The 26915-nt window shown below is 35.6% G+C and overlaps 1 protein-coding gene across 2 annotated transcripts; it reads left to right on the top strand.

Annotated features, from left to right (window-relative positions):
- Positions 1 to 10725: 10725 nt before the first annotated feature.
- Positions 10726 to 15237, top strand: LOC120072879 (phosphatidylinositol 4-kinase gamma 8-like). 2 transcript variants are annotated; one of them, XM_039025403.2, is made up of 4 exons: positions 10726 to 11176; positions 12293 to 12336; positions 12415 to 12522; positions 13104 to 15237. In XM_039025403.2, the coding sequence occupies exon 4, from the start codon at positions 13173 to 13175 to the stop codon at positions 14826 to 14828; it is 1656 nt and encodes a 551-aa protein (XP_038881331.1). In that variant the 5' UTR covers positions 10726 to 11176; positions 12293 to 12336; positions 12415 to 12522; positions 13104 to 13172; the 3' UTR covers positions 14829 to 15237. The 2 variants fall into 2 exon arrangements, with proteins under 2 accessions (XP_038881331.1, XP_038881332.1); XM_039025404.2 differs by lacking the exon at positions 12293 to 12336.
- Positions 15238 to 26915: the final 11678 nt, after the last annotated feature.

Below are 26915 nucleotides of genomic sequence, written 5' to 3'. Positions count from 1 at the left end.
TTAAGATGCTTAACTAAACTAAGTGCTTGATGAATCGAGAACACGCGCCATAAACATCTCACACTCGCATTAAGATTAAGGAAAAAGCTAAGATTATTAGTTACTAAAGACCAATTCAATAGTCTAACTTTATTCTTGAACTTAACCAACTAAACACATTCAAGAATCACAAACAATCATAAGATAATATTTTAAAATACAAGTCCTCACAACTTAATACATTGGGTTTCTTCCTCAACCTAAGCAAGAGAGTACTTACTTCACCCCTAAATATTGAGATCGAACTTTTAATGGCCAAGATAAGTCTTCACATCATGAAAGTAAACAAAATACAGAGAAAATGGTGAAGGGAGGCTGAGGGTTGGATGTAGAATGGGGAATGATCTTGACCTAATGCTCTAAAGTTTTATTTATAGACAATTGTAGTGTTGGGACGCTGTAGACTAGCGTCATGGCACTAGGTTATTATGGACAAAAATCTCTTCTTTTTATAAATAACAGTGTCGCAATGCCGCAATGCCATCCCTTTGCACAGTGTCACAATCGCTCTTTCGGAAGCTTCTCTTAGCGATTGTGTGGCACTTGTTCCCGCTCACGAACAAGCCAGCCAACTCGAATACGGACTGCCGATGGCACATCGAGTGCCTCTTGCAACCTCCACCCCCGTTTTAGGGAAAACGGTTTTAGAAAACGGGTTTAGAGAAAAGGTTTTCGTAAGAAGATTTGAGAGTGTGTATAAAGAAAGAAAGATTGTAGTAGACTAGAAAGCAATAAGCAACAACAACGACTTTATAGAGTACTACTCCGGGTATGAGGAAATGATGGTTAGTCTTATCCCCATATAGTGCATTCTGAACAAAAAGCCAACTGGCGCCCTTGCATATGCAAAAGGGCGAGTGGTCACTTACAATGAAAATGTAAAGAAAGCAAGCTAACTAAACTAATACAATACAGGATATGAAAGTATGCTAGAAGGGGGTTGGATTGGGCATGCGGCCATGGGCAACAGGCCCTGGACAAGCATGACCGTTACATTCTCCCCCACTTAATTGGTTGACGTCCCCGTCAACCGACCTTGTTCAAAACCTGCGATGGCTGAAGCTGCATTCTTCAAGTCTTCGGCCCGCTCCCCACTGATCTCTTCGTCGGGGAGATCCTTCCATTTCACTAAGAACTCTGTCAGTTCTCATCTGGGTCTTCCAATACGGCGCGTACGTTTATCCAGGATTTGTGCAACTTCTTTCTCAGTAGAACTCTTCATCGTGACCGGTGGGCGCCTTAGCATGTTTCTCTGTTCATCCTCGAGATCGGGATGATAGGGCTTCAGGATACTCAGATGGACGACAGGATGAATCTTCATCCATGAAGGTAACTGAACCCTATATGAGGTTCTCCCGACCTTCTCAATTACCTCCACTGGACCTTCATATTTCCTTACTAGCCGTTGGTCTCTCTGACTTCGGAAAAGAAACTGTTCCGGTCGTAGCTTGATCAGGACCTTGTCCCCAGCTTGAAACTCAAGGGCCCTCCGCTTCTTACCAGCCCACTTCTTCATCCTCCTCGATGCTTCTTCTAGGTAAGCGCGAGCTATCTCAGAGGTTTTGCTCCACTCTTTAGTGTAGTTATGTGCCTGAGGACTTTTGCCTGCATAAGGGTGGTCCACCAAGTGTGGCCTGAGTGGCTGCCTGCCGCACACTTCGAAGGGCGTTTTTCCGGTCGCGGAACTCTGCTGGCTATTGAAGCTGAACTGAGCCATATCTAACAACTCGTCTGACTGTTTCTGACGCTCAACCAATTATGGCGGGACCATCCGATATGCATTTTTGGCAGGCGGTTTTGCCCCTGGCAACAACTCAATCTCACGGTCAATCCCCCTTCGTGGGGGTAAGGACTTGGGCAGGCTTTTTGGCATGACGTCCCGATACTCTTCCGAGACAAATAGGACGTCTTGAGGGATATCCTCTTCAGTGGACTCAACCGATTCTATCGGGATGGCCATGAACGTGGGTTCGTCGTGGGCCAGGCCCCTCTTCAATTGGAGGGCTGAGATCATTCTCACTCCATTTGGCCGCTTGATACTGGCTTGGACTACGGTCGGTGAAGATCCGGTAATGACTAAGCATTTGGCGAGGGGCACTGGTATGACTTTATGTTCAAGTAGGAATTCCATCCCCAGTACCACATCGAAATCATCCATCTTGACAATCACGAAGTCAACGAAGCCCTTCCAGTCTCCTAACTTTACCGGAGTTCTCTTCGCTATCCTCGTAATCGGTAGGGCTGCGGAATTCACAGCTTTCATCCTCCCTGCATCTCTTTCCCAATTCAAGTTCAGGCGGCGAGCTTCCGTCTCAGCCATGAAGTTATGGGTAGCCCCAGAGTCAACCATAGTGGTTTTGGCCGATCTTTGGTTGACCCAAGCGTCCACATACATGAGACCTTTCTCTAGTGGCTCCGTCGCCTTTCCCATATTCTTCTGGAGTGCAGATAGGAATGTCAATGCTCCCATCCTGGGATTCTCAATTTCTGCCGCTGGCTCGGTTACCGTCTCCTCTAGTTCAGCCTCGTCTTCGGAGGTAGAGGCTAATGTGGCTTGAAAAGCACTGAACGCAGTTTGATTTGGACACTCTTGCGCCCTGTGTGGCCCTCTACATATGAAACAAGACAGGGGGCGATTGTAATTGTTATGCTGTTGTGGCGGCCCCCGCCAATTGTGTCCCGATCTCGTTTGGGATGATTTATGGTCCCCCCCCTGTGTTCTTGTCTCCTCCCCCAGGTATGGGAGGACTAGAACGGCTATTTCTGTTTCCCCCATTTGGGGAAGTTGATTGCTTCCCCACATCTTGTGAGTCAGTGCTAAGGTCGTATAGCCGTTCAGCTGCCGCATAGGCAGAGGCGAGATCCTGTACCATCTGTTCATATAGTTTTGATTTCGCCCACGGTTTCAGCCCCTCCACAAAGCAAAAGATCTTGTCTTTTTCAGACATATCTCGTATGTCCAACATGAGTCCTGCAAACTGTTTTACGTAGTCCCTGATGTTACCTGTTTGCTTTAGCTCTCGGAGTTTTCGTCGAGCCAAGATCTCGACATTTTCAGGGAAGAATTGCGAACGAAGCTCTTGTTTCAATCTATCCCAAGTATCAATCGTGCAACGTCCTTCCTGTATGTTTGTAAATCGTGATCTCCACCACAGTTTCGCATCTTCAATTAGATGCATCGTTGCTATTGTGACTTTCGACTCTTTAGTCACTGTGTTCGTCGCCTTGAAGTATTGCTCAAGGTCGAAGATAAAATTTTCCAGGGCTTTCGCTTCCCGCACCCCACAGAAGGGTTTCGGTTCTGGGATTTTTATTCGACTCACTGCCATGGCTCCCCCAGGTGGGGCTTGGTTCCCGACCGCTCGGATGGTGAGATTCACCCTAGCACTCACATCCACTATCTCGGCTCTGACGACATCCAGGGCCGATCGAAAGTCTTCAGATAAATCGGTTACCATCTGAAGTATTGCTTTTTGGGAGCTGTCCAGCTCTTCGACACGCTCCTCTATGTGGGCAATAGAGCCCGAGGAGCTATCACCTCGTTCAAAGCTGCCGGACCGTACTGTTTTGGTCTCGAGGGTCTCTACCCTCATCATCAATTCTCTGACGGGTAATCCGTCTAGGCGGCCTACCACCGCATCAATTCCATCGGCTTTCTCGGCAACTTCTTGTAGCCGAGTCTCAAGGAAACGAACATTATCCGGGACCTCTCTCAGGTAGAGCATTTGTTCTTCCACCTCTACCAATCTGTCCACATGGGACTTGTTCAGGTTCTTCGTCGTCGACATGATCACTGATCTTCCCTTTATAAGCCAACTTGGCTCTGATACCAACTGTCACAATCGCTCTTTCGGAAGCTTCTCTTAGCGATTGTGCGGCACTTGTTCCCGCTCACGAACAAGCCAGCCAACTCGAATACGGACTGCCGATGGCACACCGAGTGCCTCTTGCAACCTCCACCCCCGTTTTAGGGAAAACGGTTTTAGAAAACGGGTTTAGAGAAAAGGTTTTCGTAAGAAGATTTGAGAGTGTGTATAAAGAAAGAAAGATTGTAGTAGACTAGAAAGCAATAAGCAACAACAACGGCTTTATAGAGTACTACTCCGGGTATGAGGAAGTGATGGTTAGTCTTATCCCCATATAGTGCATTCTGAACAAAAAGCCAACTGGCGCCCTTGCATATGCAAAAGGGCGAGTGGTCACTTACAATGAAAATGTAAAGAAAGCAAGCTAACTAAACTAATACAATACAGAATATGAAAGTATGCTAGAAGGGGGTTGGTTTGGGATGCGGCCATGGGCAACAGGCCCTGGACAAGCATGACCGTTACACACAGCAACTGCCTTCAACGACAATTCCCTAGCACTGCGACACTAGGTCTTTTGGAGCAAACTTGTCTTTTTGACTTTTTCTTTGACCTAGATGCTTTGCTTTAGCTCCAAATGCTCCATTTAAGCTTGATTTTCATCCTAACTCTTGAATCTACCTTTCGTTTGCTTGATACCTATAAAATCATCATTTAAACATATTAAACCATACAATGAACTCGAGGTAAGCTGAGTAAGATGACATGCTTAAGGTGATATCAATATACCTATTCTTATGAATTTTTATTTTATAATTTTTTCAAAAAAAATCTATCGACATCCATTTTTGTCAATATTCTATTGGATAATATATGAATTTTGGAATAAATTATGTGCCCGATCATTTAAATGGTTGAAAGAAATGTTGGGATTTGAATAAAACTCACACAAAATCCTTAATAAGCAAGAAAATAATAACCATCGCCAAAATATGAAATGAAATGTCGCAATCACATCCATGAACCTTTTTTATCCATATTTTTTTTTGGGCAAAGGTTTGCGCACCTATTAAATTTGATCCCTAAACCTTGATTTGATAATGTTTTTCGTTACTTTTGTGTTTTTAAAATTTATATTTGATTCTTCTCAATTCTTTATGTTGAAGGAGAAATTTTGAACCGGTAACAAATTGTAACGTTATTTACTAAATTAATGACAAAATTTCAAATCGTCAAATTTTGGACCAATTAGGAGTAGACACGTGTCTCAAATTGAAGTTGAAGATAAATTCTGATGACGCCACGTGTTTGGCCCAAAGGTCAGGCCTATGGACCAACTAAGCTCAAGTCCAACTAATTGGGCCCAAGGGCTAAGCCCATAGACCAACCAAGCCCACCTGAGAACTCTATAAATAGAGGAGCTCTTAACAATCAAAAGACGCCTAAACTCCTGAAGTTGACCACACTTAGACATGCCCAAACTCTTGAAGTTGACCACATTTAGAGACGAAAGTCCTTTGGAGATAGAAACATTCTAACCACACTAAGATACAAGCATTCTTCTAAGACTTCAAGCTCAAGAACATCCATACTCTCCACTTCTATACATCAAGCGTATACATTCAGAGAATTAAAAGATCAAATACAAGAGATCGAACCACATCACATCAAATCAACATCAACATCAACACCAACTCAAGTTCAACTCCACGAAACAAGTTTCTCCAGAAGCCTCATGCGAACACTAATCATCCAAGAAGATCATTAAGCCCAAAGGCCAATCATCCAAGAAGATCAACAAGCTAAAAAGTTGATCATCTAAGTAGAACATCAGCCCAAAGGCTGATCATCCAAGAAGATCATCAACCCCAAAGGCCGATCATCCAAGAAGATCATCAAGCCCAAAGGCCGATTATATCAAGCCCAAAGGCCGATTATCAAACCCAAGGCCGATCATCTAAGAAGATCATCAAGCCCAAAGGCCGATCATTCAAGAAGATCATCAAGTCCAAGGCCGATCATCTAAGAAGATAATCAAGCCCAAAAGCCGATCATCTAAGAAGATCATCAAGCCCAAAGGCTGATCATCCAAGAAGATCAACAAGCCCAAAGGTGAATCATCCAAGAAAATCATCGAGACCAAAGGTCGATCATCCAAGAAGATCAACAAGCCCAAAGGTGAATCATTCAAGAAAATCATCGAGACCAAAGGTCGATCATCCAAGAAGATCAATAAGCTCAAAGGCCGATCATTCAAGAAGATCAACAAGTCCAAAGACCGATTATCCAAGAAGATCAACAAACCCAAAGGTGAATCATCTAAGAAAATCATTGAGACCAAAGGCCGATCATCCAAGAAGATCAAAAGCCGATCATCCAAGAAAATCAACAAGTCCAAAGACCGATTATTCAAGAAGATCAATAGACACAAAGGTCAATCATCCAAAAAGATCATCAAGACCAAAGGCCGATCATTCAAGAAGATCAACAAACCCAAAGGTCGATCATTCAAGAAGATCAATAAGCCCAAAAGGCCGTTCATCCAAGAAGATAAATCAACTTAAAGATTAAAGTTTATTTTAAATGTATCAAATAATATATATTAGAAATTGTACTTGCTATACTGAAGTCAATACAAATACAAAAGTTGAAATTCCATGAACCAAGTTTCTCTATAAACCCTCGTGTGAACACTTTACATTTAGCAAACGAAGCCTTAGATATTGCCTTTAACTTGCATGTTTCAAAACTACCGTTAAAGTATAAATTCCTAACGTTGAATGGAAATTTGGAACTTTAAATGACATGTTGCATTGATAACTTGAAACGGTGTGACAATAACAATTTTCGTTACAGTTCATTACATATTGGGCTTCCTTTTTGCCTGGCCCAACTACCCCCAGATCGGCTAAGGCCAACTTCAGGGCCATGTTCCTGTCGCTCACCAACTGAGTTTCGTGCATACATTCTTCCAATGTATTCGGTTTCAAGTCCAAATTTTCATCTAACAACCTAACAAAAAAATGAGTTTTTTTCTTTAAACATAAGACACACTTCAATGTTATTTTATTGAATTTATAACATGCATCTTAAACTAAAATAGTAATTAAGGTGTTTGATGTTACTAAATGAGATTTCCTAAAAATAGGTAAATGCCTCATTTTAATTTATTTTAGGACCTTTTGGATTGAATGTCTATTTTAATTTTTCTTAAGACTTATTTGGAATGACCTTTTAAGTATTATTTTAGCCTTCATAAAGTCAATTCAAACATACTCGATACTTAAACTTAATTTCTATTCCAACAAATATTATTATACAAAGTCGAATTATATATTATATATAATGCACGTCTTTTTTATTTGATTTTTTTAAAACATAATGTAAACTTTTCCAATGTTGTTTTTTGTTTTTATCTCATTCTTATTCACATTAAGTAAATATTTGGACTTTTGAATTATTTAATAAAATTTATCATCATTAATTGAAAATTTAGTTGAGCAAATAGAGATCATATTGTATAAATTAAATTACAAGTTTAACCATGGAACTTTCAAGTATGTGTTTAAAAGGTTTTTGAGCTTTTAATTTTGTGTTAAAGAAGTCTTGAAATTTAAAAATGTCTAATAGAATGTCGAACTTTCAATTTTGTGTCTAACAAGTTATTGACATTTTTGAACATTTTAAAAGATAACTAAAAATAAGATATGAAATTGAATTATCTGTCTACGACTCTAAACTTTCAACTTTATGTCTATTAAGTCCATAAATTTTAAAAATATTGAATAGGTCAAGGAGCTACTAGACACAAAATTAAAATTTTAGGAATCTATTAGATACAATGGAAAACTTAAAGATCTATTAAACGATTTTTTAAAAAATATCAGAGACCAAATAAACACATGATTAAAAGTTAAGTGACTATGGATCTATTTAGTAGATAATTTGAAAACAAATTTTGAAAACTAGGGATTCAAAGAAAACAAATAAATGTTTGGTAGTAGATTGAAAAATTAAATCTGAATTTAAATAATTTTTCAAAACGTGTATAAAAATATATTTATAAATCATAAAATTAATTATAATTACTCACTATATATTAGATTAAATATAAATTATTATTAATTAATTTATGAATTTGTTTTATGTTAATTTTTTTTGTATAATTATTATTTTATAATATCATATAATATATAATATATTATCTAATGTATATTTTAATTTAACAAAAATAATTAAGTTTATAACATCAAATACTATATTTGTTATTGTTTTTATCTTTAATAAAATTATGCATTCCGAAATTTCGAATTCAAAATCAAGGTATATTAAAAACATAAAAATGTTGTTTTCAGTATTTGCACGATTTGAATTATAGAATTTGAAAATAATTGTCGAGAACAAAATTCAGACTACCTACCAAATGCATATTCATTGAACAAGTATAATAACATAAAACATAATCTAAATTTTTCTACCGAACATGTTCTAAATTATTGAATAGAATTGAGTTTAAAGATGTTATCCCGACTCGACCCGGCCCAAATGCCCTATTTGTTATAAAAAAGAAAATAAAAAAAAACCATGATTATTTCTAAAGAGAAGGTACTTTACAAGATGGAAGATGGTATAAAATGATTTAAAAATCAAAAACTTTTTTTTATGATTGACCTCTTTTTTAAAAACTTGTTTGTTATTGACCTTTTTGGTATGTGAAATACCACTTTTACCTTCAATATTAAATGCCCTCTTCATTTGCATTACCTACGTTTCTTTTGTTTTTCTCTTCCAACAACAACAAAACGAAAATTCAAAGTCATTTAAAACTAAGGATGCTTTTACATTTTGCTTCCTTTATAAGTATGGTTAGAAAGAACACAAAAAATCCTAGGACAAGAATGACAAATTAGTTAAAATGGAGTTGTATCGACAAAGATACGAGAAAAATAAAATTATTGTTTGTGCAGAAAAGTATGCGATCGCTGACATCAGCATACGTGATTGCTTACATCAGCATACACGATCGTTGACATTAGTGTACGCAATTGTTTATATCAGCATACGTGATCACTCAGTTTTGGTTTTGCAATTTTGTTATGGTCATATCTTCGTCGATACAACTTAGTTTTTGCTAAATGACCACTCATTTTCATACGTTTTTTTTTGTGTTCTTTCCAACTATGCATGTAAACTGAATAAAAAGCTTAAATAATCTTCGACTTTATTACTCTAAAAGTAAATTTTATCTAAGTTTAAATGTTATAGTACTATCTATATCTATTATTATTTAGCATTTTGTTTAATTTACGAGCATAATAAAAAAAAAACACAAAAAAATATATGAAATCGAGTGATCATTTAGTTAAAACGGAATTGTATCGACAAAGATACGACAATAACAAAATTATTGTGCATGCAAAAAAGATGGACAATCGCTGACGTCGTGGTAGGCGATCATGTACATTATGGTGGACGATGTCCGATGTTATGGCGGATGTACACTTACATCATCAAGCGCCGTCGTTTTGCAATTTTCCTTATAAGATATCTTTCTCATAAAAACGTGGAATTTGGAGAGTGACTTGTTTTCATGAAAATCGCATATCTCAATTAGCTAAAAGAAAAACCCACTTGGCAGAGAGTGTGCCAAAGTATTATCACCTTACCCAACACTTGAAATGTACACTAATATTTACAAAACATTATCAAATCCGAAATTTGATTACAAAATCTTAAAACACAAAAAATGATATTTAAAAAATATTAAATTATAAATTTGATTCGATAAACTTTTGAGATTTTGTATCTATTTAATCCTTAAACTTTCAAAAGCGTCTAACTAATCTCTACTTTTTCAGTTTTATGTCTCATAATAAATGTGAACTTTTAAATTTTATATCATAGGTTTCTAACAAATTTAAATTTTTCCTAAAACTGATATTCAGTTGTCAATTTGAATTTTATGTCTAATGAACCACTTTGCTCGTGGTGGTAATCATAGAGTTTGTTTTGTTAATTCCTTTTCTTCCTTCTCCGAAGATTTATGTTAGGATTCTTCTACGGTTCCTGGTTCGTTTTTCTCTTCTTGTGAGGAGACTTGGTGTTCAGACCTTTCCTGATTTTAATGCATCGTTCTTTTATTTTATTTTATTTAAAAAACTCACTTCTATGTCGAATAGATGAATATATTTTTAAAGATTCAAAGAATCGAGTAGATGAATGAAGTTGTTAGTCTCCATAGTTTAGAGAAAATTAAAACTTAGTCCATATAATTCTAATACTACAATTTGGTCCTTATAGTTTGATAAATCTGATGAATCGTTTCTGTGATTTGATAAACCCCTTATAAAATGTCTAAGGTAGAGATATTTTGTAAAAAAATTATCAAACTATAAGTATAATATGTAACATTTAAACTGTAAATATTAATGCCTCGTTTAGTAACCTTTTTATTTTTGAAAATTAAGCCTATGAACATCACTTCTACCTCCAAATTTTTTCTTTTGTTATCTACTTTTCACCAATCGTTTAAAAAATCAAGCCAAATTTTGAGGGAAAAAAGTAGCTTTCAAAAAATTGTTTTTGTTTTTCGAATTTGGCTAAAAATTCAACTATTTTACTTAAGAAAAATGCAAATCATAGTAAGAAATGTGAATAAAATATGCTTAATTTTAAAAAGTAAAAATCAAATGGTTACTAGCCTAAACTCTTTAACTTACTTTTATTATAAATTTATATATATAATAGAAAAAAAGTCATATATATATATATCAAATGGTTGAGAAATCTTATGATCTTATAACATTTTTTTTTTCTTTTTTTAAAAAAATGGCATTATGAATTTTTAACTTAGAAAAAACAACGTAAAGAAAGAAAAGGGGGGAAACGGAAACGAAAACGAAAACAAAAAACAGAGGCTCTGTGAAGAGCGGATCTTCCGGCCAGGGAAGGAAGCGGGTGACAGAGAGAAGAGAAAGCAAAAGGGAAAAAAAAAAACAAATAAAAAATGGAAGAAGGGTTATGAAGTTGGTTATAGACAGTTTTAGTTTAGCAAAAACAACCTGTCTGAATTCGGCCAAATTTGGAAAATGGCCAAAAAAAGGAGGCGATGGAAGAGGGGAGAAACAGTGTGGGAAATGGGGATAGATAAAGGGGCTCGGGTTGTGGGATTTTTGGGCACTGCATTGGGGTTGAGGAATTTCTTCTTCTTTTATACTGGTCAAAGGGGAGCGGGAGGGCTCTCTTTCTGAATTTCGCCGGTGACCCAACTGGTTTCTCTCGCGCTCCCATTCTCCTGTTCGTCTCCCTGAATGCCTTAACCAGTGTTCAGGGTAATTTCTCTCTTTTACTTCCCTTACATTTTCATTTCCTGCTCAATCTGCATCAATCCCATCAATGATTTTTAGTTCTGACTTTGATTTTCTCTTTTTCGTCTTTGTATGGCTATTGGATGCTTAGATGGGAGAAGGGTTTGTTTGTTGTTCTGTTTCCCATGAATACCAGGAATGTTTAATGTATGGTTACTGGGTGCTTAGATGAGAGAATGGTTTGTTCTTCTGTTTGGCATGAATCCCAAGTATGATTAATGGTTATGACTTTGGTCTTCTCTTCTCCGATTTTGTATGGTTATTGGGTGTTTAGATGGGAGAAGGGTTTGTTTGTCTTTGTTGTTCTGTTTAGCATGAAACCCAGGAATGGTTAATAGTTATGGTTTTGATTTTGTCTTTTTGGTTTTTGTATGGTTATTGGGTTCTTAGATGGAAGAACAATTTGCTTTTTCTGTTTGGTTCTAGGAAAATGAGTGTATTTGACGGTTGGATTTTCAGGACCGGTGAAATGTAGATTTTGGAAGTTGTATTATGGTATTCATTATGTATCTCTTTTGAGTTTCTAGATGGAAGAACGGTTTATTTTCTGTTTGGTTCCTGGGAATATGTGGATGTCTGATGGATAATTGAGTATAGATTTTTGGAGTTACATTATAGTTTTGCTTTCAACTGTTTCATCTCTATTTGTACTGAGTTTCTGGATGAGAGAACATTAATTTTCTTTTTGATTGCATGGAAAATATGTGTAGCAAGCAATGAAATATGCAAGAAAAATGGGCAGAACAAGCAGTGTTAAGCGAATTTAGTTCAGTTTTCTTATTCTTTTTCTTTGATACTCGGATGTGAGGATTATTTGTGCCCAGTTTGAATCATGGACAATGTGTACAAGATGACCAAAATCTTTAAGTTATTTGAACAAGGCATGGATTTAGAGTTAGATTAGGATTTTCTTTTTCACATTTTCTTCATATGTCTTGAGAGTTTATAACAATAACTGATGATCATATGCATCCAATGGTGTCTTTTGTTGTTGTTGAGAAATGGGATATGAAAGATGAGTCTTGTAAGTGATATCCAAATATGAATGAGATTATTTCTTTTCTTTTGTTTTGGTTTCAGACCATTCTGGTGACTTTAGTTGCAAAGGGGCGTGGGATTAATAGGTTTGTTAATACTCAAGAATCTTTTTCTTGATTCTCATTACATGATTTTTAGATTTTCTGATTCTAACTTTTCTACAGGCTGTGATGGATTCCAGAAAATTGGGTGGAAGTCGGCATGCATTTGTAAATCATGCATGAAGTACATAGCTGCATCTGATATTTTACAATTTAATCTGACCTTAATGGGTAAGAAAATTAATAATTACCCACCTTATTGTTTCTTGCTGCCACGGTTCTTCAATTTTCTTGTTTTGATCGAATAAATATTGTTTTGTGGATTTGAACTTTATGCTAAGGTGTGAAGTCAAAAACATTTTCTGTTGATAATTAATTCTGCAAATGTCCAATTTCTGAGGGTTAAGTATCTGTAAATGTTGTTTGATGTTTGAGCATCTTCTGATTAACAAATATGGAGATTTATTTTATTAAATGTACATTGATATACCATGGTAATTTGTTGCATTGAAGCCCTCATAGAAATTTGTTTGAAAATGGTATGAATAGCATGGATATGAGAATTGGGAATTGGGTATTGGGAAAGCAGTAATGTATGACAGGAATAGATTCATATTATTATGTATTAGTTTCATTCAATGATTTCTAGAAGTACATTAAATAGATATACTTGCAATATTATACTTTTCTGCACACATTTATTCTTTTATTGGATTCTTGTCATTAGTAGTTGAATCTGAATGAACTTATTGGAAATGTGAAATGGACTGATTCGAGATTGTCACTTTTGATTGGGTGAGTGATGTTTCCAGGAAAGGCAGATCCTTAGGGAAAACCGTGAATTTTTTTCTTTCATTGGCATACAATTGTCATTTGGCTGTATGAAATTGTACACGATGGCAGTTGTAGTTGATCAACATCGTGAATTTAAGCCATTTTGCCGGTCTCAAAGATGTAGACTTCAATCTTATACCCATCTTGACTTCAGCAATTGCGAAATCGACCAAAACAATTTTGTCAACTCCTTGAGAGAAGCATTTGAAGTTGCTTGTATACATCGAAGCTTTTCAACACCCTGCCTATCTTTGGTAGAAGAAGTTGACTACAAGCCAAGAATTAAAATCATGGTTGGCCGTGGTACAAGGCTACATGGTGTCATACAAGAGGCTGCAAATGCTTTGGCATCCGGTGTTGATCCAGTACCGGTGTCAAGTGGGTTAGGTGGTGCATATATCTTGCGTAATGAAAGTGGGGTTAACATTGCTGTGGTAAAGCCTATTGATGAAGAGCCATTTGCCTGCAATAATCCTAAAGGATTTGTGGGTAGGTTGATGGGTCAACCTGGTTTGAAGCGTTCAGTTCGGATTGGTGAAACAGGTGTCCGTGAATTGGCAGCTTATCTGCTCGACTACGGTGGCTTTGTTGGTGTTCCTCCAACAGCTTTGGTGGAAATCTCTAATGTTGGATTCCATGTTAATAATAATTCATACGGGATTCCAGCTACTCCACACAAGATTGCATCACTCCAGAGTTATGTAGATCATGATTGTGATGCTGGAGAGCTCGGTCCCTCTAGTTTCTCTGTCGCTGCAGTTCATCGCATAGGGATTTTTGATATACGACTCTTAAATATTGATAGGCATGCAGGCAATTTACTTGTGAAGAAGAGACAAAGGCATGAAAATTGTGACGTTGGGGTAGTTGAGCTTGTGCCAATTGATCATGGACTTTGCCTTCCTGAGTGGCTCGATGATCCGTATTTTGAATGGCTTCACTGGCCTCAGGCCTCGGTTCCTTTCTCTGAGACTGAACTTGAGTACATTGCCAATCTTGATCCCTTCAAAGATGCAGAACTCTTAAGATCTGAGCTTCCTGCTATAAGGGAGGCCTCCATTAGAATCCTCATTCTGTGCACCATTTTTCTGAAAAAGGCTGCAGCTTTTGGGCTTTGTCTTGCTGACATTGGCGAAATGATGACACGGGAATTTGGCAGTGGAGAAGAAAACTTAAGTGCATTAGAGAACCTTTGTGCTCGAGCTATGGCCATTGTACCGATTATCATTTCAGGCGAGCACGACACCAAACAAGAAAACAGTGACCTGGAAATGTTTAAATTCGAAAATGAAAGCAGATATGATGGTCACAACAAAGAGGTTTCTGATCCTCAACTCCAAGAGACTTCTGAAATTCTCAAGCCTCCAAAAGTTCCTAAGCTCCCATGTCCTGATTATCCAACTGGATCAAAGACTACAACATTATCCAATATGGAAACTGATGAAAACATACACAATGATGACATCATCGACTGTAACTATATCGTTCCGAAAAGTAGTAACCATGGTAGCTTGATCAAGAGCAAGAGTTTCTCGGTGCAGAACCTTCACAGCGAGAGCGGCGCAATCATGTTTGGAAAAATGAGTAGGGACAATTGGGAGCTGTTCTTGGAAAGTTTTGAGAAGCTTTTACCTGAAGCACTCAACAAGACGAGATGCGTGGGCTCAAAGCTTCAGAGGATGGGAACTTCTTGCAAGTTCTGATTTCTTCTCTGGAGGAAATCGAATCATAGCGAAACAAGATGGAAGTGAAATGCAGTTTGCTCATCTTTGTAACTAGAGAAGAAGGAACTGTACATTATATTATTATGGTAAAAGGAGACCTTTCATAGAATAGATGACTATGACGTCGATGACGGTGATGGTGATGGTGATAGGGGCAGAAAGGGAAAAGTGAGTGGTGAGTTAGGCAGCCATCCTTTCCTTCGTGTAGCTTTTTAAAAATTTTCCTCATGTTTTCTTTTGATTGTAACACAAATCAAATGCCTGCATTGAAATTCTTTTTGTTGCAGGTTATGATGTGTCCTTAGAAAATATTCTTCAGCTCTTTCCCTCTTTTGTAATCCCATATTTCATTTACTTATATAAAAGTATATATGTATGTGTATGTGTACATTTTGTATTTACTCACTCTCTCTCATTTTTGTGATATTCTCATTTTTCTTCAACTAACTACTTTTTCTCTTTTTATTGCGATATAGTTCTAACTGATAAAGTTCAATTGACTTAAAATATTCGTATCACGAGTTGAGTTCTTCTTTTATTCTTGGTTGCCTTACATCCTCCCTCCCAAATTGACTATTTTAATTCTTCTTTGATTAACTTTTTCATTGAACTTGTAGTTTGTGAAAGCTTTTAACTTTGGAAGATTTTCACATTTTGTTTGGACTTGGAACTCTTCTTTAGCTCTCCCTTTGTATATTCTCCATTTTGATGAATGGATCACTAGTGGGTTGGGAGATGATGAAGGTGCCATGGATGTGACAGTCTAGTTGAGATATCCTGGTATGTCTATTGATCTCCAGTCTCTAGTTTTCTTGTTCCAAAAAAAAAAAAGAAAAAAGAAAAGATTTTCACATTTTGTGAACTTCAAAAGTTGGTGGGGTACTAGAATGTCACCATCTCTTTTATTTTTTTCCCCTTTTTGTGTAAATTTTATTTCTTACACTTGGATTATGTTTAGTGTATCAAAGTTTTTAATCTTTTTGTTTTGAGCTATTGACTTTATAGCTAAACATGTTCTTGTTGGTTGTATTTTGTTGAGTTTAAACATTTTTTTTGTTTACTCATTTGATTTTGTAGTAGAAATTATGGAATGGGCTAATCTTTCCACTTTCAGTTATTTTGAGGAATTCAAATGACTCTTGGTATTGGCCACTTGATCCCTTCTATACTTTCACGGTTCGTTCATTGATGGAGGATTTGATTTACTCAAAGAGCTCAACTACTACTAACAACTTTCATTCAATTCTTTGGAAGGATGACTATCCATTGAAAATTTAGGTCAGAATTTTTGTGGTCCAAAGAAGATCTTATGGCTTGCAATTATCAGAATTTGTTTTTGGACTCTTTGGTGTGAGCAAAATGGAAGAATTTTTAAGGTGGTTTCCTCAACTTTTGATAGTTTTTGGTATTTGATCATGTTCATATCTTTTGTGGGTGTAAATGTAAACACCCTTTATAATTTAAAGTGTTTCTTTTCCTTATTAGTTAAGAATGAAGATCTTTCTTGTAATCCACATAGGATTTTTTTTTTTAATTTTTAATTTTTAATTTTTTTTTTGTGAAAGGAAACTACATTCACTTCATTTATCAATGGAATTGATTATCTTTTTAAAAAAATTTTAGTCAAGTTTTGAGTTTTTCTTTGATTGAGTTTTTTGCTTAGTCTATCTTCTAGACATTTTTAGTACAATAGAGAGTAGGAGATTTGAACCATAACTCTGTCAGTTATATTGGTTGAAAGTTTCATATGTTTAATAAAGTTAATTAATAGACTACACTATTCTAGTTTGATTTCAATAAGTTATTAATATCATTATTGTTATCAAACAAGGGAAAAATAACAAATTAGGAAGAAGAAAAAGTAGAGAAGGAATGTATTTTATATTCTTTCAAAGGTCCCGGTAACTACTATTTATAGAGTTTACAAGATGGGAAAAGATAAAAAAGATATAAAGAAGATAATGATAAAGATATAAGATACTGAGAAGATAATGAAAAAGATATTTGGAGCTTACAAGATATGAAAAGATAAAAAATACAAAATACAAAGAAGATAATGATAAATATAAAAGATGCAGAGAAGATATTTGGAGATATGACATTTATATATAATTCAAATATTTTTAAAACTCCCATTATGTATCCATAGTAGATTATATTCCTCGTTAAAAAAATCTGACAAGATAAAAATCAAGTGAAGAAAAACTTAGAGAAGAAAAAAGGTACGATATTCATATATTTTAATAGCTGTCTCATTAAAAATTTTGCTAAGAACACTAGTGGGATAAAACTATAGTTGGAAAAAATAATGCAATATATTTATGCTCCCTTCAAGAAAACATCACTTGATATCTCTAAGTAGATGAATTTCTCCCTAAGTGCTGACTGTGGGTCTTGAACAATGAGGCCTTCCCTTTCATTGGCCTGAGATATTTTTGTTTGTGGTGGTAGAACCATAAATAGGTTGTTTATTAGAGAATCGTACCTACAGGGGTAAAACGATAATTTGACCCAGCGGTAGTTACGAACAATTTGTGAAGGGTTAACTTATTGATAGTTGGTGATATCCAAGAACACAGAAATATTCTACCGTGTAAAAAGTGCAACCGTGGATTTTTAGTGGAGTGACCCATAGTTAATGAATTTTGATTAGTTTAATTAATTAATCTCGAATAATTGGAGCATCTAACTGTAGGTCCATTAGGTCCCCTTGTTTGCTCACAAAGGATAAAATAAGGAATATTTAGTTTTGGAAGAATTTGATTTGTTCAAATTACATGGGATTTTAAGCTAATTATATATGATACAATTAATATATTGTATATAGATACAATATATTGTAAAATTGATTTAATGAGATTCAAAATTAAATAATATGAATGAGAGAATAATGATTTGAATAAGATTCAAATATTAAATAATGTGAATGAGATTCATATTATAACTATAGGTTAAATTTAATATGATGGGATTCATATTATAACTATAGGTTAAATTTAATATGATGAGATTCATATTAAAATTATAGGTTCGATTTAATATGAATGATATTCATATTAAAACTATAGTATATGAGAGGAAAAAACATTCGAATATGATTCAAATATAACATTAATTAAATATATGATGTTTAATTAATTAATATTTATTAAATTAAATTAAATTAAATTAAATTAAATATGATTTAATTTAATTAAAAATTAATTCCCCTACGGTACAGAGGAGTTAATGTGAGTCAATCGGAAGGGAGTTATCTCCCTCCTCATTGCAAAATACATAATGTTCTACATTGAAAAAAAAAGAAGAATGGTTCTTCTAAGTTCAACTCACACGTATTCTCTCAGCTCTCAATCTTTCATTACTCTCACTAAATTATATAGATAAAGAGTTTCTCTGTAAAGTGTTACTCTTCCTTTGTCTTCCAAGAACCAAAAAGGTTCCTACAAACATTTTCCTTGTTGAAGAATAGTAGGGAAATCTTGGTGGTGGTGTCCTATTGGAGACCCAAGAAGAGTTGTTGAGATCGTGATCACAACGAGGATTTGGAGAAGATTGAAGAATAGTCTTAAAATGACATCCCAGTTTTGATGTAATTTAAATTCAATTATTTTGTAATATTTGAGAATTATTTTGAAATTTTGATCCGAGATAAGTAATCTTACTACTGGAAGTGCCTATATGCCAGACGATATGTCACACCCCCTCCTAGATTACCCTCTTAATCCAGAAGAGAATGTGATGATAGCAGTTACCAATTCTTTTGTGGCACTTACTGTCTAACCTACATGTAAGAACAATTTAAGATACTCAAGCTCAATTAACACAACTAGGGTTAAGCACATAACATAATTACAGTATTAACAATACAGAGTTCAGTGGATCTCGGCAGTTATCCCTTATCCCTTACATGAATAACACATATACAAACATTTACAAATAGACACCTAAAACCTTTCTGAAAATTGGAATCCTTGAGTGGCAGAGCAACAATGCAGTTAGCCTTTGGGGAATTGACCACTACCTGAGGAAGAAAACATTTAAAACGAGTGAGCTACTAGCCCAGTGAGTAACTAATAATTCATAAACATCATGCTTTCAACTGGAAACTGCCAAGCAATCTCATACTTAAAAATTTTCAAACATAACACAACTTAAAACATAGCTTAACATGATCCCTAGTTGAGAGAGAGCCCTTTTGCTTAATCTCTCAACAATAAACCTTAGCCAAGCAATCTCATACTTAAAAATTTTCAAATATAACACAACTTAAAACATAGCTTAACGTGATCCCTAGTTGAGAGAGAGCCCTTTTGCTTAATCCCTCAACAATAAACCGTAGTTGGTGTGGAGTATGCTCAACACGACCAGCGTCAACTCTACGTACGTGCACGTGGTAATAACTAGTACCATCATACCTTAGGTATTACTACCCAGATACCTTCACAATGTCCTTCAGTATCGGTTTCTAGTATCATTATAAAACTCATACTTTGAACTAAAACATACTTTGAGTGCATAGGCAACATAAACCATATACTTAAAGATCTTTGCAATAAAGCATAAAACTTCCAATGCATGCTTCTTGTACAATAAGTATAAAAATACTTAAATCATGCTTAATAAGCTTCTTTAAACTAGCATGCGTTAATAGGCTTCATGAAATCTAGTCTGCTTGGAAACTATCTTTAAACATTCTTTTAAACGTAAATCATTTAAGTAAAGCATGTGTTACTAAAATATTGGAAAAACATTTAGTTTTGTCACTTATAGACTTGGGCGTTCCTCCTAGGGTTGATAAGCCTTTCCTATTGGCGTTAACCTTGTGGAAATTATAATCATGTTAAACCATTGCCTTTAATCCTTATGTGAGACCAATTCACTTAAATAAGCTTAACATTTAACCTAAAGCATCCCTTTCAAGCTCAATGCATACCTTTCTTATGCGTTCAACACTTAGAAGATCCTTGGTTGATACCACTAGTCTATGCGGCCAACAACCATCAGCTCATACACCAACACATGCCCTATGCATTCATCCAGCTCCACACCAACACACCTTCAGTGCAACCTTGCGCCTAGCGCTTCGCACAGCCCCGCTCGCCTTGCTGCACAGTCTATCGCCCACTCAGCACCCCTTACGCTTACGACTTCAACATGCGCCGCACGGTCCAACGCATCTCAGTGCATCCTTGCGCCCAACCTAGTGCTTCCCTTGTATGCAACTTAGCTCTTCGCGCACGCGATCACCAGCATCACCGTTTGGCCTTTTAAGCTGCTTGCTTACTCAACCTAAGCAGTGCCTGCTTATTCAAACCAAAATTCCAAATTCATCTTTGAGCTCGAATAAATTATTTTTCCGACTTTTCTTGGAAATTTTCCTTCTACAAACTTGTTTAAAAACATATTAACTTACTTACCTTAAAATTTGAATTTTTGAGTTCTTGGTTTGGCTGAAAACCTTGAAACTTCACCACTGGCCCAGATTCATTCGAGAGCCTGACCTTCTTCAGGATTTCTTCAGATTTCACCTCGAATTGCTTAGAGATTTCTTCTGGCAGCCCTAGAACTTCGAGTACACTCAGCCTTCATTCAAATGGCTCTAGAATCACTTCAATAACACCAGTAAATAGCTCAAACCGTGCTCTTAAACTAAAGCTTTCCCTTTTATACTAAACACTACATGTTTCTTATAACTTTTAGACTGCCAACTCAACCACTAAGTGGGATTAGTTCCCTTAATCTCGACACCTGGCCCACTAGAGTGGGTGATTAAGCTGTGATCACCATTTAACCAATGCAAGACTCACTAATCATCTCACCATCGTATGGCACACTCAATGCACAACCCTTGACCAACACATAGCTTCAATGCATCATGCGCTCATCGCTTGGTCTAGTGCCATTGCCCGACTTCCTTTGCCCGTGGCCTTTGCTTAACCATCACATAGCCTCAACCATGCGTCCAAGGGCTACTTATGTTGCCTCGCACAACCTACAGTTAGTACACACATTGATGTCTTTTGCACCCATCACCTAGGCCGATCATCATCGTATGGTTTTGCCTGTCCATGCAACTCATCCGGGTAATGCACGTTGCTTCACTTAACCAACGCACAGTGCAACCCATTGCCTAGACGTCCATACAATGCCACGTGCCTTTTTGTCCACTAACCTCTCAAGGCCTTGGTTGACGCATTGCCCATGCTAACGCATGGCGACAACTCATGACCAACACTTAGTCATTTCCTCCATGCGTTACGGTCATCATACGCTCATTGGCCTCCTAGGAGCATGGCTGGCGCACACTAGGTCACATCCTTCAAAGCATAGGTTATCAACGTATGGATCATTTAACTTCCATACTTAGCCAAATTTTCCTTACTAAGTGTCTCAATGCCAATGCTACCCGAGAGCCTTGTTTCACTATACTTAGAACTTTTCCTTCTTCTTTATCATCCTTGAGCTTTCCCTAAAAACATTACATTTACTTAATTTTAGTTAACACACTAACTATCATACTTAAGTAGGAAAAAATAGGGTTCAGGGTTACACGATAAATTTAAGATTAATTTTGAGGACTCTAAGACTGTTTGCATCGAGATGCATGAGGATAAATAAGTTGATCTTGATTATGTTTTGAAACATGTTACAAGTGCTAGCATGAACTAAGTTATTTTTGTTTTATGATTTCCTAGATGAAAATTGAGCATGATATGATGTATTTGCATATTTGTGGGGCTATGTTTTATGATGCACGTTATGTTTATGATAGTGATAGTTACCCCTACCCGTAATTAGACACTCACTGGAGGTAGTGATCTCCTTAAGGATTTCACTAGAGGTTTTTTTTTCCTTCGGGATTCACCAGAGCTTTGTGTTTCCTTTGGGATCCACCAGAGGTGTGTGGGTATACCTAATCTATGGTAGAGTGGGTTCAACTAACCACTTGTTAGCCATCCCATGGAAAGTAGAGGTTTATGCACGTCCCACTAGAGAGTGACACATAGAGGACATAGATGCTTAGCATGACCCCGATAGTGGGGTTACTTACTAAGTATTTTATACTCATTATTTCTCACGTTTATTTTCAGGTAAGGGTAAGAACATGTCGAGAAATGACAAGCAAAATCCGTGATCGAGCCACTGGGACCAGTCATATGTTTTCGATCATGTTTTCAGGATTTTATGTTTTAAAATTTTTAGTTTGATGTTTGAACTTGAAGTTTTGGTATTTGTGCTTTAGACTTTTTAAAAGAATTTTCTAGTTTTGTTTTATGGTTTTAAGGGTACCCTACTAAATGAATTTCAGTTATTTAGTTTTAATAAAGTTAATTATTTTATGCTATTTTTTTGGATTTTACTAAGTCATGAAAAGATGTCAATTTGAATTGTATGCATGCATGTCAATAGTAACAACCTAGTTTAAGTCAATATTGGAGGAATGGAGAAAATGTGTAGAAAACTCAAGTCTAATACATAAATGAATGTTGTTTGACACCAAACAAGATCTAGAAATGGTCGTAAAAAAATATTGTGTAATACAACACTATCAAATTTTTGTGGTAGAATCGAACTAAGATATTTGGTATGTGCAATAAAAGCAGTGGAATGAGGGTTACAGTTGGTTTCTTTGTGCTTGTTGACATAAAACTCCATAGGTTGTTTGAAATTACCGAACTTGAAGGGAAACACTCATATTTGTACTCAACTTGATTCTAACTTCATAGTAGTGAAATTGAAAATATGGTTCGAGTTAATCCTGGTGTTCCTATAGCTTTACTACAAGAAACAATTAAAAAGGAATATGGATATTTTGTTAAAGATGTATGTGGCAAGTGAAGAGGAAAGCATCAATTAAAGTTTTTGGTGATTAGGAGAAATCGTTATGTAGAGCTTTCATATTGGTTGAGTGTTGTTGTGCATTGCAATCTCAGAACACGAGTGGCATGACATTTTATTTCGTCTGATGTGCTAGCTAAGACTAATTTTGGTATAAGGTCTAGTTATTTGATCCCAAAATTGAAGGCTTTTGTTGTAGGTGATTCAAATAGATGGAACCCATCTTTATGGCAAGTATAAATGAAAATTGTTAATATCCTCATCTATTGACTCAAATGAGCATATATTTCCACTTGCTTTTGCTAATGTTGAGGAAGAAAATACGTCTAGTTTATCATGGTTTCTATCTATGTTGTGAGAACATGTTGCCCAACGAGATGATATTTGCTTAACTTCTAATAGATATGAAGGCATCCTAGTTTCAGCTAACAATGAGGAAACTGAAACACACCTAAAATGTGTGTTATTTGCTTTTGATTTAGGATCCTTTTTACATGATTCTTGGTAGATTTGATGGTGTTTGTTAGTGATTTTAGGGTTATTTTTTGTAACACCCAGAACATTTTTTTAGTAATAATATAATTTCAGTTACTTTATTATTTGGAATTTCAGTAATTGTTATTAGTTGGAGGGCATTTTTGGAATTTTGGACTTCAAATATAAGTGCGGGAATTTAATTGTTGGCATGAAATTATTCAAATTGGAAATTAATGGCAGGAATTAATTTTCTTTTGAAACGGAAAAGAATTTAATAGTATAAAACGGAAAGAAATTAAATGTAATTATATTTATTTTCTTTTTTGTTTTATTATTATTATTATTTTTTTTTTTATAAAAAGTCAAACCCCACCCTCCTTTTCTTCCTCACGTTCGTGAGCCCGTTCGACACTGCCCAAAGTCGCCGCATTAGTTTCTTCTTCATGACCTCCGTCCACCACTGCTCAAGCATCGTTGACTTTTGCCATCACTGGATCTATTGATTTGGGTAAGATTTCTGCCATTTGGGTTTGTTTTCGGTTGATTCTTGAATACTCATTTACTTTTGGCATCAATTGGTTGATACCCATTGTGTTTCAACTTTGGATTCAAGTTTGTGAAGGTACTGAGATGTTGTTCAGTGAAGTTGGAGTTTGTTTTAGCGAGTTTTGGTAAGTTTTATGCTTTGATTATCCTCTTGTAGATTAATTTTGGTTGTTGAGAAATTTTGGTAAAGTCATTTGGAAGTGATTTTTTTGATGAAGCTACATATGAATAATTTATTTGAGACATTGGTAGTGAAGTATGAATTTGATTCAAGCTTTAATCATGTAAGCCTAATTTCAAATTATGATTAGGGGGTTGATTCAAGAATTTCATTCAAGATGAAGAAGAGTTTGGTTTGCTAATTAGTTGGGTTTAAAATTGAAGGTTTGGAAGGTGAATTCGAATTGGACCACATCTTAGGTAAGGTATCTGGAAATATTTTGTAATATTTGGGTGTTTGGAATTTGGCCTTAACTATTAATTTTAAAGCTTGGTTTATGTTTAGGCTTGATTAAGGATTCAAGAATTTCACAAATATTCAATTGCCTTTTTGGTTCAACCTAATATCAAGGTAAGTAATCTTACTATTGGAACTGCCCACGGGCCATGCATTAGATGTATGCTAGCATGATAAATGAATGTTATGGCAGAATGACAGCATGATAGATTGATAGTATAACATGATCAAAGTATGTTCTGTTACGAGATCCAAATTATTTATTTATGCACATAGACACTTGAATGCTAGTATGAGATGGTATGTGCTTCCATGGTTGTATTTGATCTGATGATGTTGAGGTATACATGTATGTTGTAGATCCATGAGATATATGTGTATGTTGTAGAGCCATGATGTTGAGGTTTATATGTATGTCATAGATTCATACAGTGATGATTATGATGTTGAGACTGTAAAAATGTCCTTACTTATTAGTTAGATGCCCATTGGATTTTGTGTTTGCTTCGGGATTCACCAGTTTGCGTCTCCTTCAGGATTTACCAGTTTGTGTCTCCTTCGGGATTCACCAGTTTGTGTCTCCTTCGGGATTCACCAGTTTGTGTTTCCTTTGGGATTCACCAGAGGTAGTGGGTATACTTAACTATAGTAGGATAAGACTCAATCTTCTTTTTGTTTCATGTACATATGTGTCCCATGAGGACTAGAGCAGTTTATATATTTCACCAGAGGTGGGTATCTAGAGGACATAGATGCCCAGCCTGACCCCAGTAGTGGGGTTACTTATTGAGTATTTTATACTCATTCTTTCTCATGTTGTTGTTTCAGGTAAGGGTAGAGATGCATCGACGATGGACAAGCGAAATTCATGATCGAGTCACTAGGACTAGTTTTTACGCTTCCGCTCATGAGATTTAAAGTTCTTTTCATGTTTCTCTTAATTTTTAGTTTTGATGTTTAAAACTTACTTTTAAGAATCGTTTTTCAGAATTATTTATTATCCTTTATGATTTATGGGTACCCAACTATTGATTTAATATTTGAATTTAATGAAAGTCTTTTGAACTTACCTTATTTATTTCGCCATAACCGAGTGTCGTTTTGAGTTTCATGCATACATGTATTTAGAAACGACCTAACTTAAGTCCTAGGAGGTCGGGTCGTTACAGTTGGTATCAGAGCCCATGTTTTGGGTTCTGTAGAATGACTTACTACGTAAGTCTAGATAGTCCCTGTGGCCTAGTAACGGATCCCTCGTCATCGCCAGGTACATCTTATCAATTACAAGTTTTATGATATTTGTGCATTAAAATATTTGTTTAGCTTAAATGCTCCGTTATGTTCTAATGCTAGGTTAGTGACTTGTTAAAAGTTATTATAAGAGGATTATCAAGTACGACACTACAAAAGGAGAAAAATAAAATAGAGTAAATTATGAGGTCACTTGGCACTAGTTTATCTCATGGAAATTATGTTAGAAACGAAAAAATATACTTCAGTTCAACAATGTTAAAGGTTGATGAAACTATGTAGATTTATGACAATTTAGGAATGAAGGTATTTAAATGTTTAAGCCAAAGAATAAAATTTTCGAGACAAGAATTGATCAAGGACTAGTGTTATGTTTTGTGTTGGATAGTACAATCAGTGGTAGTATAAATACATAGGCCAGTGCTCAAGTATAAGGTTAAAAGATATTTTATGAATAAGGAGGAAAAGAAAAAGAGTCTATTGATTTATTAAAGGTTTTGAGATATTAAAAACCCAACATTTCGAGAAGAATTTTAGAAAGGATTCATAAGTCATAATCATTTGGGTAATACTAGGACTTGATGAACTAGGTAAAGTATGTGTAATGATATAAAGAATTCTTTTGGAATATCTAGCTAGATAAATGTCATTAAAGGAAGCTAAAATAGTTGGACATGACCTTGAACTTAAAGGGGTTAAAGCAAGGTGTTATTTGTTTAGGTTGAAGGATTATTTTAGTATACCTAGACTAAACCCAGAGCCTTATTGTGTTGAGGAGATCCAAATTAGATAGATTTGAAGAAACAAAAAGCTTTTGGAGTTTAAACGTATGCAAATTGGCAAAGAGGAATTCTACAAGATGGAAATTCTTAGTGAGAGAGATAAGATTTATGGAGGAGTTAAGTAAAATATAATTTAGTAAAGAGATTATGTTCCACATGGAAAGTGGAAAAAAAAAGGGGGATCTGTCTTGAATTTAGTGGTTTTATCAGAGATAAGTGTGAATGAGAGAAAAGTATCCAAGAAAGTTTACTCTTTTGGAAAGAGAAAGAAATTTAATGTGTTCGAAACTCCTAGTTAAATATGGTTTGAAGGCTTGATAAGAAGGGTTACAAGGTATTTGTTTTGGTGTAAAAGAAGAATACCTCATTATCATGTGGAACTTTAGGACAATATGTGTTAGATGGAAAGATAGCTTGTGTAGGTGACTGGTATGGAACTTTGTTTTAACACAAGAATCTGTTACCGAAATAGAAGGTTGAGAAGGGATAAGTTAAAATGGAGTTACTAGTAACAGTAGATGTTCGAGAACTATTGATATGGTATGTTGAGGCTTCATTAGTTAAGACGTAAGACATTGAGGGCATTGTAAGATTTAAGGGATTTTGATTTTATGTGCAAGTGTTGGAAACATGAACTAGCAAGACCATCAATTTGATTGAGAAAAGAAAATAATCCAACTCGAGGTAGACAATAATGGTATATGCACAAAAGTA

This window comes from Benincasa hispida, chromosome 3 (genome assembly GCF_027475165.1).
Source record: "Benincasa hispida cultivar pf3 chromosome 3, pf3_genome.v1.1, whole genome shotgun sequence".
Lineage (NCBI taxonomy): Eukaryota > Viridiplantae > Streptophyta > Magnoliopsida > Cucurbitales > Cucurbitaceae > Benincasa > Benincasa hispida.
Note: the sequence above shows the minus strand (reverse complement) of the source record. Positions and strands in the feature narration are given on the sequence as shown.